We start from the raw sequence: 17500 nt of genomic DNA on the forward strand, positions 1-17500 counted from the left end.
GTGATTGTTAAATATAACTAGTGCTTATAACAGGATGCCTTGTGATTTCTGATTGTACAATATTTCTGCAAAAAGTACACGCTTGTGCTTCAGTAACTTATCTGAAAAAGCTCTATATAAATAACATATATCAGAGTGATTGCAGCATATTTTTAGTATCATTACCTTGAAGGTATAATTGTAGATAATTTTAATTGCTGAATATTTAAAAATGAAATTAAAATTTTATTAATCCAGTGCTCATAAATAGCTGAATAATGAAGTATTTTGCGTATCTGTTTGTGCTGCATAATTATACATTGGTGACAGTGTACTGTATAGAAGTGTAACTGAGAGATTTTGCTTTACTGTACTCATAGACCTTAAGGCCAGAAAGGCAGGCCACAGAACTTCATCCATCCACTCCTGTAATAGATCCATAACATCTGTCTGAGTTACTCAAGTCCTCAAATAATGATTCAAAGACTTCTTTTAATCCTGTTAGATATATTTTCGTTTCAGAGTGGTAGTGTAGTTCATTTACACAGATGACATTGCTCTGGAGATCTTTTATAGATGTTGAACTAAAATTATGTACACTGTACTTTATTTAGCTTACTACAGTTAAACGATAGACGGGGACTAAGCTTAAACCAACAAACCTCAAAACTGAGCCTCTTGAGTTTTAAATAACATATTGTTGACATTTGCTAAGCTTTTCTTCCATTGTGTTTACAGAGATGATAAGAAAGATGGTTTGAAGTTCTACACTGATCCCTCCTATTTTTTTGATCTTTGGAAAGAAAAAATGTTACAAGATACAGAAGACAAACGAAAAGAGAAGAGGAGACAAAAGGTAAATAGCGGTATAATAAATGTGTAGAATATATATACAGAATTTATGCATGTGCACTTGTCCAGGCTAGGTTGTGCTTAGCTTATGTATATATCTAAAGTCTTTTGCTACTTAGATATGACTGAAATAGTAGGTTTTGCATTAGAATTTTGATTACAGTTTATTCTTTTTACTTTAAGAGGCTTGGAAATGGAATGAAACAGAGCTATAGTTTTCTTTAAATCCTTACTATTATCTGCTTTTTAGTATACAGGAAATCAACCATCTTTGCTTCATTGGGAACAGTATATGCCTTGATAGGAATGAAGTTTAAATTGTAATGTTTTATAATGTTTCTTTATCTTTATATTCATTATTAGGGGTTCTTTATCCAGCTACCCCACACCCACAGGAAAACACAAATTTCAGATAATTACCCTATTTCTTTATATTCTTTAATTGTGACTCTTCACTTTTCTGCTTTTATTGGAAGACTTGGTGAGTAAGGTAGCACAGCTATTTCATGGATAAGCAACTAGAGTGGATGTGTATTAGGAATGATACTCCTGCTCCCCCTCAAAGCCAAAAAAAATTAAAGTTCTTCATAGAGAAGAATCTTCCAAATTTTTACTAATGTGTTCAGGTATTTGACTAGCACAGGTCAGAGGCATGTGCATCATCTATCATGAAGATGTACACATATATATTTTTTTAAGTGTTTGTTTTTAGCTTGCATGGGATGAAGAGTTTAGTGGATGCTTATTCATGTTGCCGCTTTGCTCCTGATTGGTTTGAGGAAGCTCTGGAAGGGCCGTAAGATTCTTCATGCAGTCCCAAGAAAGGAGAGTGAGAAGAAAAGGTAGATTAAGCAACAGTTTCCTGTCTTATCCAACATGATGCCCTCCTGGATACCAGGGAAGGGGCCTAATTGGTCTAAAGGATTCCAGAAGAAAAGAGCTCCAAGTAAGGACTATCAGACTGCTGATTTGGAGAGTCACATGTTAAAACTTAGAATGCACATATGTCATCTGCCTCTAAATCAAAGTGAAGAGTCACCATAGTGAAACTTCACTCCTCCAAATTCAGAAAGTCCTTCTGACCCTACTGGATTCTCAGCATCATAAATCACATAGAACATTCACCAGGTCTGTGAACATAACGTAAAGTGGAACTGCTGTTCCCATTGCTGCTCATAGAGCCTGAGTTAGACTGACCTCACACTTGGTAAGGCAACTCCCATCTTTTCATGTATTTATACCTGCTCCTGTATTTTCCACTCCATGCATCTGATGAAGTGGGTTCTTGCCCACAAAAGCTTATACCCAAATAAATTTGTTAGTCTCTAAGGTGCCACAAGGACTCCTCGTTGTTTTTGCTGATACAGACTAACATGGCTACCACTCTGAAACAAGAATTTGTAGAAGGCCCAATTCATCTGAGATAGAAAAAGACATTAAATAGATGTACAAATATCATTATTGAAGATATTTTGATGAGTGTGTTGGGGGGAGGGGGGAATTTACTGATAGAAAATGCTTGCAAAGTAGAGAATTAGAGCTTATTGAAAAATGGAAAATACTTTTGTGACAAACTTAGAAATAATTTTCATTCTTCAGGTTAGAAAAGGAATAATTTAATTTCTTTCATATTTTTCATTAACATTTTTATAGAAAATTATTTACTGCATCTTTTGATTTTTATTTTTTTCTTTTCCAATCCTTTTGTCCCTTTTTTTTTTTTTTTACATTATACTTTTGAAAAATGGGAAGGACAGGAAAATCTATCAACTGAAAAAATCAAGTACATTTTTCATTTTCCAGTTTTTTCAAAAAATAATTTAGAAAAAACAATTTTTTCACAAATGCGTCTAATTTTTATAAAGGCCATCATTCTATGAAAAATAATTTTCATTTGGAAAATTTTAACCCATTCTACAGAGACTCTTCTATAAATGTGATAATTCTCATAAACACATTTCTGGGGCACATTTTTAGATAATTTAATTCATTCATTATGTTTTATTTTGTGCCTGCGGGTGCAGATTTTAACTATTTTCTTAGGAGAGCCACAATACCGAAGTTATGATGTAATGTATTCCTGGTAAGGGTAATATAGTAAACTTCCAAAAATACAGTCTATATACCTTCACAATTTTACCTTATGAGGCACTTGAATTGAGTAAATGAAATTGAAAAAGGAAAAATATAAAGCTGCTATGAGGAATAAGGCATTACCTCAGATGATTGACAGAAACATATTGAATAGCTCTCCTGATGCCAGTGTGAAGACATGCATTTTAAATCATCCTAGACCAGGGGTTCTCAAACTGGGGGTCGTGATCCTTCAGGGGGTCACAAGGTTATTATGTGGGAGGGGGAGGGTCACGAGCTGTCAGCCTCCACCCCTAAATCCCACTTTGTTAAATACAAAAAAAAAAGTGTTTTTAATGTATAAGTGGCACTCATAGGTTTGCTGTGTGAAAGGGGTCACCAACACAAAAGTTTGAGAGAAACTGTCCTAGACCCTTAGAATGTTGTTGGAAAGAAGATAACAAGATTTTGTTTTGTTAGCTGAAGAATTGTATTTTGTGTCTTGAATTCCACTAGAGAATATTTCTTAAATTTGTTACTTATATCCCTTTTTATATATGATTTCCTTTCAGGTCTTAGTGCTTTACACACCATATGTATTTAAGACAAATTATCCATCCCTATTGAATACCCATGCACTTTAAGAATGATGCTGTCTTCTTAAACTAACTTGTTGATCAAAAATAGACCCTATGTAGACTAAGGAAAAAAAATTGTAATTCAGATTGAATATTTTTTGTTTATCTTAAATACTGTACGTTGAATAAAAACAAAGTTTGGGAATATTGAGATCTCTGTTACAAATCTTATTAACATAGCACTTGCAGTTTTAAAGACAGCGTGAGCATACTTAACTACTTCACAGAATGGCAACTTTTTAGATGTATTTGAGTGTATTTAGTCAAGCAGCAATGACAACAATTTACATTTTTATAGCTGAAATGCCACATAGAATTCAGTACGAGAGAATTCCACAAATGACTTGTATCTTATCAGAGTAAAATCTCTACAAGTCTTCTAAATGAGAACTATGTGTAGTACTGTGTAGTCTGCTAAAAACCAGACATTGAAATAGAATGCTAATTTAGGGTCTAATCCTGTGAGGTTCTTTGCCTCAACTTCCATTGCAATCAGTGAGAGATAAAAAGTGATCATCATGCACAGATTCATGTTTTCAGAGTATCTGTGGGGCAGTTGCCTTAAGTGGTTAAGGTATTGGCCATAGGAAGTTCTTGATACCTATTATTCATTGTTGACCCTATTTTTACAGGATTGGGAAACTCATGGAGGCATGCATGAACATTTAATATGATGGTTCTTTCAAATGACAGTGTTCTCTCCGAACAAAAGTGTCATTTTTTTAAAATCCTCCATGCGTTTAAAAACTACTATAAGGTCTCCTATTCTGCACTGTTATGTTTTGCACACAAAGTAGGGTAATGAACTAGAGTTTAGTGTACTTGAATTTGTCAAAATTTTTGCTTTACCATTTTTAAACCTACAATCAAAAATGTGAATCAAGTGAATTTTGATGAGCCTTAATTAGTGGTCATTAACAGGTTTTTGAGGAAAAAATTATGCGATCTTTTTCCCCCCACTTTCTGTTTTTTCCTCTGTATTCCCCCTGAAGAATGATGCACCTCATTTTAACTAATAATTTTAAGACTATAAGGTGTTTAAGTGATTTTTCTACAGTTGTATTTAAGAAGTCAGTCCGTGATCTCTGATGTGATATTATGCTGTCAATTGGTAAACTCAAGTTAATATATTAACTATTGGTGAACTTTTTAAATTTCTTCAAAGTACTGCAGATACATGCTGAAGCTATTTCCTTATATAACCCCTATCACTTCATTGCAGCTGCTTTTTGTGCATAATTTTTGCTAACCTTTTTAATGCAAGTGTTATGCTGAAGTTAATTATTTCCGGTCTCTAACAATACGTTTGCCATGTTTGTTGAAGCACTTATTTTCTGAAAGTCAGACTATACACTCCTTCCCTATCTTTAATCTATAGCACCTACTTGTTTACGTGGCTTCTTCTACATTTTTAGAGCCCTGCAAATCCACGGAAATCTGCTTTTTATCCACGGCCCATTTTTGCGGATCGGATGCATATACAAATGTATCTACGCAGGGCTCTATACATTTTATTTAAAGAGAGAGAGAGAGACACCACTCTCTTTGAAAGTAGTAATATCCTCTAGAATTCTGCATTCATCACCCCGCATACCCATCATCAGAGCTGCAGTGGAATTATTTGCTGGATATTTGCATGCTAATAAAAAGAAATGTCACCATTGATGTAGGATAAAAATAAAACTGCCCTATATGCAGATATAGTTCTGTTTTGTAACAAGCCTTCCCAATCCTTTTGACTGAAATTAAATGTTTTGGAGAAGTCTCTAGATTTAAAGTGAACCAGTAAATCAAGAAAGTTAGAGGTAAATGTTATCCAAGTCTAGATTCCAGTGCTCATTCAATAAAGGTACAAATCTTAAATAATCTGGAAAAACTAGACAACCTAAACTTGACCCTATAATAAATCTGTTTGGTTTTTTTAATTTCTACGGTTTTTTTTAAAATGTATTCATCATGTTGGTTGGGCAGGATAGCTACCATTGGGGTTGTGGATGTTTGTGAAAGCACTAAAATAGCACTGGAAAGAGAGGAAGAAAGAAAGAATTCACTGAAAGTACTTGGAGTTTTACACCAAAATCTCAAGTAAACCGCTACCTCAATATAACGCAACCCGATATAACACAAATTCGGATATAACGCGGTAAAGCAGTGCTCCGGGGGGGGCAGAGCTGCGCACTCCGGTAGATCAAAGCAAGTTCAATATAACGCGGTTTCACCTATAACGCGGTAAGATTTTTTGGCTCCTGAGGACAGCGTTATATCGAAGTAGAGGTTTATATGAAACAGACTCATAGCTTTGTGATAAAATAAATTACTGAATTGAATACTGACGTGTTGCAAATATGATTAATGTGACTCATTTCCTATAAGATCATGTGAAATGAGAGTGAGGAGAGAGCGGGAGGAATTTTGTTCTTTTTCTTATTTGTTATTCAGACATGAAAGGACAAACAAGTTACAAAAGGAAATCTCAAATCGTGGCATGTAATAGCAGCTGGAAAGAATTACTACTTTTCCATATTTCTTTCAAAACTCTAGGTGCTTTATAGGCATGCAAAACCATTGGTGTTTATATGCAATTCATTCTGATTATGTTTTACACACACATTTATATTATTCGTAGATCTAAGAAGTGTTATCGGATGCATTTCAGAATTTTCTGAATACATCATTACCATGTATTGTGAGGAAAGATTTAAAAAAATATATCTTTTTAACAATGACAATTATTTTGTGTTTACTGGGGGTGGGGAAATAGGTGAAGATCATTACTTAAATTAAAATTTTCTACAAAAGTATGTCAAAGAAACAGTAATAGTACAGTAATGAATAACATTACCTTCTGTCAGGTCCATAGTATAAGGAGATATTTAACTCTTTCATTGTCATTGTTACTGCAGAGGAATTTTATGTAGACTTGGCTTTATCTGTAATTCTAGTCTTATTTCTGTGCACGCTAACTGCATTTTAACCTGCTCTTTTCCTTTCCTTTTCTCTCTCTTTTGCATGCTTGCTTTCTCTCCTTTGAACATAAGGAGCAAAAGCGTATAGATGGCACAACCCGTGAGGTGAAAAAGGTTAGAAAAGCCAGGAACAGGCGCCAGGAGTGGAATATGATGGCATATGACAAAGAGCTTAGACCTGACAACAGGTTGTCTCAAAATGTGTACCATGGAGCATCTTCAGAGGGATCACTGTCCCCAGATACTAGGTCTGTTTACAACAAGCCCTTTGCTATATCACAGTTACATGTTCAGAGATTCTGAATAGCCTTAGATTGAGTATGTAGCAGTTAGTATAGAAAAGACACCATAAACATTTTAAACTTGTTCTCAAAAATGCTTGTAAAGTACTGTGAAATTTAAGAAATATGTACTAATTACTTGAAATTTCTGTACATCCACTCCATATGTTTTTGTTGACTGAACTTCAGTCATTGTATTTAACTCGTGTGATGGTGTTTGCTTCATATTTTATTTTTGCATTTTGAACAGGTATAATTGAAGAAGGATTTAGATCTGTATATAATTGTTAGTTCCAGTGTCTCTTCCTTCATTTTGACCTTGATACATTTTATTGCTACTGACAGTAATGTTGTTTTTCTGTGCAAGATGACTGTTAATCATTTCAGGATCTAGTCATCTGTGAGCTCTTCAAGTGTTTTTCTGTTTAAGTGAGAAATATTTTAAATACCTGGTGATGTATATAATTTTGCCTTTAGTGGGATGCTATAATTGGGGAACAGTTCTTTATTGTCATTCTGCTTTTTTACAAAAGCAAGCTACAAAACCAGCTGCGTCGTTATGGCTTAAAACAAGTCACTTTGAACAAAAATCTTCTCTCAGGTGCACGCAACAGAGCTCATCTTCAGTATTCTGCTCCCACCATGTGTATGAAACTCCCTTTGAGCTCAGTAGGACATCTGTATGCAAAGGGAGAGCCAGACATCTGAGGCTGTTCATCAAGTGGGTCTAGGTAGAGAATTTTTCCCTAAACGTATGTTCTATGTGTCGTATTTAATTGATAGGCAGAAGAAACATAGGAAATAATTGGAATCTAGTGGAAAGCCAAACTATTTCACAATTCCAGTAAGTGTTTAGGTTGTTTACTTGCTGTGACCATTGGGCAACAGCCACTGAGCAGGAGTGGGATTGATGTTTTCAGTTCACTGGATAGTTGTGATTAATGAAGGGGAATCTGCTCAGAACTTTGTTTCTTCAACGTTGAATTTTTTTGTGTGCTGTAGTCTTCTGCCAGATGACGACTCTTTGGAAACCAGCCAGAGTTTTATTTTGTTTCTTCTCTTTCCATCAATGTTAAGTTTCAAGAGTTTGTGTTCAGACTTTTTCCCTTGTCTATTTTTTTTACCAGTTTATTTTAGTTTACCATAATTTCTACTGCCAAAAATATGTCCTGCTAATCACTCTAATTTTTCTTTTTATGCAAAGTTCTTTTAAGTTAGTATTTTCAAAATGTTGATCTGAATCTTGCTTGAATTTAGTGCCAGATAAAAGAATTTTGGTGCCTTGTGCACTATGGCAATGGGGGGGCTCCCACCTTCCTGGGTGGGAGGCCCCGGGACAGGGGAGGGTATTCTAGAGTGAGCTTGTCCTGCATTCACCCTGCTGCAGCTCCTGTGCCATGGGGCTGATCTGCCTCCCAGCTTTGGCCCTTTGGCTCTTGCCACAGCATGCAGACAGGGCCCTCACCCCACCCCACCTTCTTCCCAGCACTGGTGTTTTTGTGAGTGTGTAGGTAGCTTTTCACACCCCATAGTGTTTGTGGAGGGAGGAGGGGGGCCTGAGATGGGGACCTGTGCAAGTTTACCAAGGGCACTTTGGTTAATCCAGGCCTGATTGAACTGATGGGATGATATCAGTGCCCATTACTGAACTGCAAGATGTAGATTTATTGCATCTCTGTTTTTTTTCCCTTCAACACACCTATCACGTGGCTTCCAGGGACCTTGAGATTAAAGAGTCACATTTAATTTACCTTTTTTTCCCTTTATTTCCCTGTTATGTCAAAACATGTGTTCATCACGCTTTGTGTTCAGATTTTTATAATGTGAAGAAAGCAAGCTCTGGGAAATAGTTGCAATATGTAGCTTTCCCCAAGGAGGAACTGTAAAGACCCTCCACTAGGATCTGGGGTATTTTGGTGTGGGTGGAGGAAGGAGGATTATTTGTGGTATCAAGTTGGTTATGACATTGTACTATCCCTTTCTTATTACAGGTTTTGAAATGCTTATAGCAATGTGAATTATGAATTTTGCATGAATGAAATACCTACCTCTATTGCGTAGTCTAGAGAGACAAGGTGGGTGACGTAATATCTTTTATTGGACCAACTTCTGTTGGTGAGAGAGACAAGCTTTCAAGCTACACAGAGTTCTTCTTCAGGCCTGGGAAGGGTACCAAGTGTGTCACAGGTAAATACAAGTTAGTTTAGCATAAGTAGTTAGTGCACATTCTATCTGTTTGATCTTGTATTTAGCTCTGACACTCTTAGTACCTTCCCCAGACCTGAAGAAGAGCTCTGTGTAGCTTGAAAGCTTGTCTCTCTCACCAACAGAAATTGATCCAATAAAAGATATTATCTCACCCACCTTGTCTCTGATATCCTGGAACTGAACATGGCTTCAACAATGCTGCATTGCAGAAATCTCCACTTCAACTGTGGGTTAGTTTTGAGACTGTGGTAGGGTGAGGAAGAGATTTAGTAATTTGTATAATGCACCCTTTTATCCTTGATCTACCTTGCGAACGTTGTGGGAATGAAGCAATAAAAGTAAATGTAGAAGAGAGTCCAGTTCTCACAAAAGTTGTCTTATGCTGATGAGTGCAAATAGAAATGCCTATAAATAGAGTGCCTATATATAAACTAACTCATACAAAGATGTGGTTGTATTCATAGTATCTTGTTATATTTTAATACAGAGCTTAGGTGATTTAAAAGCCTTTGTTTTTATGCTGTCCCAGTCAAATCCATAACGTTTGAAATCCAAGTTTCCAGACTGTGTCTACTTATTACAATGCATTTATGTTACACCTGTTGTGCTTCAGAGAGAGAGACACAAGCTGAATCCAAATAGAAACCAGCAAATAAATGTGAGAAAAGTAAGAACAAGAAAAGAAGAGTGGGAAAGAAGGAAAATGGGCATTGAGTTCATGAGTGACGCAAAGAAACTGGAGCAGGCAGGAAGTATGAAAAAGGACAAAATGCCCAAAGGGTGTGTCATTTTGTTTTACTCAAACCCCTGGCTTTTTGTTGCTTGCCTTGTTTCCAGTCTTAGAGATGACGTGCATCATTTTACTGACTATCTGTTTTAACCAAGTGACAGGCCGCACGACTGTTACTAATGCAGTACAGCTCTGTGCAGTTATGGGATGAAGAGATCCTTTTGCTCCCTCTCTTGGGCTTATTTGACAAAGCATCATAGACTTTGCATCTTTATGAACTCTCTGCTCAACTAATAATATTTGCATTTTTCAATATCTCTCAGCCTTTCCAACCAAACTACTTATGCAAAGAAAGCAAGAAAGCCTTTAAAGATTAAACTTTTGAAATTAGTTCTCTCTGCTTTGGTAAAATATGTTTTTCTGTATAACTGACTGCTTCCATTCTTGCTTTCTCTTTCTGCTTTCATTGTTAATACTTAGCTGGTTGCCCACAGTTATTAATTGTGTGTTGTCAAAAAAAAAATCAGTGTTTCCTTGCAACTAGGAGAGGACTGAAAAAAAAGCTGTTATTGGTTTTGCTTTTTTAATTTAATTTGATTTATTCTACAGTATTCTGTCACAGAGTTAATATGCCAAAATATTGAAAAGATGCAAGCCCTGCAGATTAAGATTTAGTCTCTGTGTACTCTAGTTTGTCAGATTAATTCATTTTGAAGTTACATGAATCTGAACAGGGGCTGGCTGTTGCCTTAATAATTATATTGCTGCTGTTGTAGTTTCCATGGTCTGACAAATGCTTGATAATGAAAATAGGGAAACCCATCACAAGTCATTCCCAAGGCAGTCATTAGCCTTACTGCTTAGCAGTGGAGACAGTGTTCTGCTGCACTCATGTGTTCTGTTCCACCCTATCCCATTTACTTTAATTTTAGGTCCCATGCATCCGATGTTACCGATTATTCTTATCCTGCTACTCCGAATCATTCCCTCCACCAGCAGCCAGTAATGTCTTCATATGGAACAGGAGATGGACCACAGTATATGGGTGTAAACCAGGGACTTGAACATGAATATAGACCATCTGCTACCACAGTGCGGCATGCTACCTTAAACAGACCTCAACAACCACCTCCACCTCCACCCCAGGCCTCAGATGGCCCACACAGCTCTGTACCTTTGGTACCAGCAGACTATGGGTAAAACTTCTGATTTACTGGTGTGGGCTCTTGGAATGACCAATAGGATGTGGATTTTTCATCATCATAATACAATACTTAGGACTTGTTTTACATGTTCAGAACTCTGTACAAACTTAACTAATCCTGTTAACACTTCAGTTAGGTAGGTAGGAAATTTGCTAATTTGCAAAGTATATTTAACAGTGTGAACTAAATGGAGGTGGGGAAATGTCAAAAACTGAAATACAGAACAATGTATTTAATAACATTGATGTGACGGGTTGGACTCCTCTTCTGGGATGCCACCTGACATACTGGAATTTCACTGAGCCTGCCTGCTCCACTAGCCTGGGCTCCCTCTCCCCGTTATGCTGAATTAGGCTCTCCGGCCTCTGTCAGCACACACACACAGGAAGGGATGCACCGGCTGTAGAATCACACAGTCTGCAAACAGCTCTCTATGAGAAGACTCAGCTAGGAAATTGCCCAGCACTCAAGTTCAGCTCCCCTCTGGAAAGTAATAATAATAAAAGCCAAAATAATATTGTCTTGTGTAGAGAAATCTATACAACATAAACTCATAAATTCGCCCCCTCCCTCAATGTGAAGGAAGATATGCACAACTTCTTGCCCCCCCACAGTTATAAATTGCACAAACTAGGTTTAATAATAAACAAAAACAAGTTTATTAACTATAAAAGGCAGATTTTAAGTGATTATAAGAGATAGTCAACAGAACAAAGCAGATTACCAAGCAAATAAAACAAAACACATATACTAAGTTTAAAATCTTAGAGACTGGCTTCAAGAAATAATTTCTCACCCTAAATGTTGTTTTAGGCAAGTTGCAGAGTTTCTGTAGCTTAGAATTCCAGTTATTTCTCTTTACAGACTAGACTCCTGTCTTAGTCTGGACTCAGCCCTTGCCTTTCCCACCACTCAGTTCCTTTGTCTCTTCAGGTACTTTCAGCAGTCTTCCTTCTTGGGGAGGAAGGCAATGGAGAAGAGTCCTGTTTGCCTTAATCCCCAGCCTTAAATAAGATTTACATAAGGTGGGAATCTTTTGTTTCCCAGTCTTGACCTCCCCCTCCTTTTAGTGGAAAATTACTAGAAGTCCAAGATGGTGTTTAGTACCAGGTGACAGGACCACCTGACCTAGTAGTGTCACAGCTATGTCCCAGGATGCCTCTCAGGAAGGAGAAAGATTAGTATCTTCACAGTCTTATTGTTTCTTCCTAATGGCCCATCAAGCCTGATGGCCTGTTGTCTGGTGGGTGTCTTCCAAATACACACAGTTGTAATTGTTACATAGTCAATATTCCTAACTTCAGATACAGAAATGATACATGCATACAAATTGGATACTCACATTCAGTAAATTATAACCTTTCTGAAGATACCATACAAGACCCATCTTGCATAAAATATATTTGTTATGCCATATCCATATCATAAGCATATTTCCATAAAGAATATGGGGTGTAACATGACAATTGATATGTCTGTAAAATGTGAAAAGCTTTCAATGCATTGCCGAACAAAGGGATAGTGGCAAGATTTTCTTGTACACGAGGAACAATAGCCGCAGGGTAGTGCGCCAAAAAATATTGAAAACTGCAAGAAAACAATAGAAGTAGATGCATATATTGAAATTTCCCACATTACATATGTGAGAGGTTAAAATGATTCTTTAGAAACAAATACATCTATCTGTCTATCTCACAGACGTATTGAGGATTCAGACAGTGTTTGTAAAAGCACTTTGAATATGAAAAGCCCTATATACTGCTTGCCCTTAAAAATTTTAACTGCCTTGGATAACAATATAACACTACCCCTCAGTATTTGCAATATTCCTATATGAAAATCTAAGGAATTGGCTGGGGAAAGCTGCAAAGAGTGAGTTAATGGTACCTGAGGCAAAATGAGCACATTTTAAAGGGTGACCACTGTGTAAGTGCTAAGTGTTTAAATATTTCAGTCATTTCAGAAAAGCACTCTTCTTACTGACAAATATTTCAGTTCTTTAAAGTTATTTTTGTTCTTTTTTTATGTAGGATGCTCCCAACTCAGTTGGTGGATTATTATAATCCTACTGGACCTCCCCCCACTCCTCTTCCCCCTATGATTCCTTCAGCACAAACTGCTTTTGTTAGTCCTCTTCAACTTCCTGTGCCACCTTCCCATTCTGGACTAGTAACTGGATCTATCTATGCTGCTGCTGCTGCTCCTTCTCCTCCTCCTTCTTCTGGGCTTGTTGTTACAGCTTCCCCTCCCCCTGGCCCACCTCCTCCCCCACCAGGTCCTCCTGCTGTAGGTTCATCTCTCACGTCCTCCCCGATGCATGCTTTTACAGTTCCTGAGGCAAAACGACATGAATCCACACAGCCGCCGATCAGTGATGCTCGAAGTGATCTTCTTGCTGCTATTCGAATGGGTAAGTGAACATAGAGTTTAAGAGCTATTCCTTTTACACAGTGAGACTACAGTGTCTCCTATGATTTGTGTTCATGGCTGCTGTTAACCACAAGCCACAATTTCATCTTCATAATTTGCTGAGAGAAATACTTCACTACAACTGGCCCAGCCTAGGTATCTTGACAGTCCCTGCTCTTCGGACATGTGTTTTTGGTGTGCCTTGACAGAGGGCTGGTCTCCACTACGGGGAGATCGATGCCACTGCAATTTATTCAGCAGGGATCGATTTAGCGGGTCTAGTGAAGACCCGTTAAATCGATGGCAGAGCGCTCTCCGGTTGACCCCAGTACTCCAGCTCTCCGAGAAGAGTAAAGGAAGTCAACCAGAGAGCATCTCCTGTCAACTCAGTGCAGTGAAGACCTAAGCTCTGTCGACTCCAGCTATGTTATTCATGTAGCTGGAGTAGCGTAACTTAGGTCGACTTACCCTGCTAGTGAAAACAAGCCCTCAGGGTGTTAACCTCCTTGCAACGCTTGGGGTAGGGTCTGTATACCAAGTCATACGTTCCAAGGCTTACAACTGATTTAAGATGAATTCAGCTGCTTGTTTGAATGAAGTCAAATGAAAACTTTTACTCATCTTCAGTATATGAAGTATCCTTTTAAAAAGTGTGCAGGTTCCATGGGGTTCCTTGCAACAGCTGTGAAATCCAAACATTGACTCCAGTGCATTTGATTTGGCTTTTTTTAACAGTTGAAAATATTTTGTAATCAGGTGCTGCAGCCTTCATTCAGTTATGCTTGCTTTAAAAAGCATAACCCTTTAAAATGCTTCCAGACAGAATTTTGACATCACTCCTACTGAAAGTGTCCTATAGTCATTTAGAACTTTAATTTAAACCATAGCAGGCTATTTTGAGAAAGTTACGGGCACGTGCTCTTGGAAAGACTGATGTCAGTCCACTTTGTGTGTCTGTCTGTCTTTCTTGATCAAGAAAGTTTTCATGACTTCCAATCTGTCTTTTTTCCTTCACCTGTTGGAAATGCCTCTCAACTTTAGTTAAAGTATAAAATGCAGCAACAACCGTAAATTATATTTTAGGTGCAAAGAACTGTTTGTGAATAGACTTGTCTACCTGTCTATAGGAATTCAGCTGAAAAAGGTACAAGAGCAACGTGAACAAGAAGCAAAGCGAGAACCTGTTGGAAATGATGTGGCAACTATTCTTTCAAGGCGCATTGCTGTGGAGTACAGCGATTCTGATGATGATTCAGAATTTGATGAAAATGATTGGTCAGACTGAGACCTGGTCCAAGTGCAGAAGCAGAATTCATGAAATGCTTTGCTCCAATAATTACACCATTAGCAGGACAGAAGGCAGGGTGTTGAAATGTATTAAAACTAGCGATCTAAGTACTAAAAATGAATTGGTGGTATTCAGAATGCTGTAGCTTAGCAACTCTTGTAGTAATAATGTGATTATGCTGATGCAGATCCAAAAATTCAGTCTTATTTTCAATATTTACTGCATAATACATAAGTGCCACTAAATGTAGCAAATCGTGTGCTGCACGCAAAGTAAGCTGCAGTTGTTGCACTGTTACAAAACCAGCATTTTGTTTTACTTTCTTGATCATGAAGGTATAACTATACTTTTACTTTACATCTTATTCTTTATAATGTTGCAATCTAGATACTCGTGAAACTGTCTGGCTGTTAGTCATGTAGGTCTTTGAGGAGAGTCAATGATACATGACTGGGCAATGTCTTCAGGTCCTTAAATGTCATCTTTTTAGCATTTTTCAGAAATTAATCATGTAACCTTAAAATATAACAGACAGCAACTAAATGTCTTCTTACTACACTATTTTAAGTAATTTCTTGATTTAGTTGCTTGTATTATTTTAATCTCCTTTACACATTCTGGCCATTGAAAAATCACAAATGAAATGTAAGTTTGAAGAGTCAGTTCACAGGATTTACTAGTTATTTTTGAGAGGATTGGATGACTCAGTCAGTAACAGGAGGTTGCTGGCTGGTGGTTTGACAGTAAAATAACAGGATGGTCTCAGTTCAGCATGTAGTAGACACATGTTCATATTACAGAAACCACAATTGGAATTGACACTCTTTTTGGCAGTCTCTGGACATGGATTGACTATACTTGAAGTTTGAAATGCCCTGTTACACTCAGGAATAGTTTTTAGATACCTGAGTGGAGCCACTTTGTCAGTACAGAGTGGGACGCTTACTCGACTACTGGTAATACTATGTCTGTTACGTGGATGAATGGAATGGCGTCAGTTCAGTGCTAGCAATTGGATACATTTCACAAGTACTAAACTTAGTTTTTTATTCATGTAGATATAAATATATGTGGATAGACTTTTGCTTATATGGAATGTGTGTAGTCATGAATGTCATTTCAGTTTCTTATAACTCACTCATTAAAGGCCCTTGATTTTTGAATGTATTTCTATCCCAGTATATCTCATTTATATAACACTGACAATTAAAATGGCTTAATTGGTGTTTAGTTACCATGCTGTATATATTTTCAGCTTCTTCTAGAAAAGAAGGCTACCATACAGTCTGCTTTTGCTCTTTCTCTATTTCCTTTAAAAATAATTCATACTTTATTCAATACAATATTGAAATTTGCATATATATTTTTCTTTTGTACACTGCGACTCAGACTGCTTCCTTGCCTAATAAAGCTTTTTTTATGGTGTGTGAGAGAGTGGGAAGGGTTGGTCTTTTCTTTCCTTCCCAGATTACAATTTTAATCTTTGTAACAGAAGAGATCTGTATAATTCCAGGTCAAATATTTGGTAAAGCTCTTTTGTTCTGCAAGGCCCTTCTGTTCTTAAGAAGGAAGGGAAGAACATGCATCTAGCCTTTATCCTCATTCACTCTGAACTTCCCTTCCTGTCCAATCACAGCAGTTTGTATTTTTGTCCAAAGAAAATAATATTCAGCCTGTCACAATATTCACGTATTACATTATTAGCTACTTTATTACTGTTTAATCTGCATGCGAGTTTCTGATTCGACTATGATTTATAGTAGTGTGGCAAAAATGCCTTTGCCTCCCTGTTTGTGTTTTACTGCCCATTAAGGGCCCTTATCCTGTGAGGTGCTGAACGATGGTTAGCCAATGGGAAAGGAGGGCACTTGGCACCTTATAGGATTGTTTTTGCCTTAAAACACGGGGCTAAATTCTACTTCTGGTCTGGTGGTTCCTCATTAACATGAGAGAGACATTGTTTGTGTTGGTCATAAGGATATAAGTGTTATACAGTAGTTTGCAGAATGCACCAAAATGATTCTGTGGGTGAGCAAATAAAATGGATAGAAGTCCAGCTAATACTGCAGTATTATCCAGTGTCACTATATGGGTGAGAGAGGTACTTTCAATATTCTTTTGATTTGTGTTGAGGTGAAATATTCTGACATCACAAATAATTCTTTCCATTGTAATGAAATTTGATATGACTAAAATACATTTTATGAGCACAGAGACTGAGTGTACCATGGGAATTTTGTAATATGCATCAGTTAGTTTTAAATGATAAATATAAAACAAGTGATAATTTGTGATCAGTTAAAGATCACTGGAATTTTTCAGCCATAGTAGCCAATCTGTTTTTCTGAACTTGGAGTATTTTGTCATCTCCGTTCAGTATTTTATCAATACAAATTTAAATTGAATTTAGTGATGTGTAAACTAACTCACTCTTAGGTCATTTTTATCTGTTTGTATATCTTACTCTGGGTTATGTAAAAGTAACAAATATGAATAAAGTATCACTTTTGCGCCTTTGTGTTTCTTTTCTTGGAATACACTGCATGAGTTTTGCTGCTAATTTATTTTTAGCTTGATTAGTTTTTTGGTTTGCTAAATAATAGCATCACTGATCAAAAGTATCAGGTTAACTACTATGTAATAGTTATGCTCCTATAATACCCCTTTAATTTTTCCTCCTGCCTCACTTTCTTGTAAAGATGGACTAATCGGGATACTTGTTCATCCGTTTTATAGTATTTTTGTTTCCACCAACTTGTCCTATACAAATAGCTACTCAGTTGTGTTTTCCTGTTGCCAAAAAAGTATAATTTAATTAATAACAAATACTAAAGAATGCAACTGGCTTGGGGTATCTTTACTGCAGAGGAA

At 36.9% G+C, this 17500-nt stretch overlaps 1 protein-coding gene across 4 annotated transcripts in view; it reads left to right on the forward strand.

Moving 5' to 3' along the window:
- Positions 1-17126, forward strand: part of LOC112116915 (wiskott-Aldrich syndrome protein family member 3) — a 168640-nt gene extending 151514 nt beyond the window's left edge. For 2 of the 4 annotated variants that reach the window (XM_026653503.1, XM_029911974.1), the window contains exons 5-9: positions 718-835; positions 9611-9777; positions 10660-10923; positions 12963-13342; positions 14469-17126. In XM_026653503.1, coding sequence (XP_026509288.1) covers positions 718-835; positions 9611-9777; positions 10660-10923; positions 12963-13342; positions 14469-14626 — 1087 coding nt within the window. In that variant the 3' untranslated portion in view covers positions 14627-17126. Of the gene's footprint in view, positions 1-717; positions 836-6580; positions 6757-9610; positions 9778-10659; positions 10924-12962; positions 13343-14468 lie in introns of all 4 variants that reach the window. The other 2 variants (XM_029911976.1, XM_029911975.1) reach the window with 2 other exon arrangements.
- Positions 17127-17500: the final 374 nt, after the last annotated feature.

The sequence above is a fragment of the Terrapene carolina genome, unplaced genomic scaffold, assembly GCF_002925995.2.
Source record: "Terrapene carolina triunguis isolate 2854851 unplaced genomic scaffold, T_m_triunguis-2.0 Scaffold139, whole genome shotgun sequence".
Taxonomy (NCBI): domain Eukaryota; kingdom Metazoa; phylum Chordata; order Testudines; family Emydidae; genus Terrapene; species Terrapene triunguis.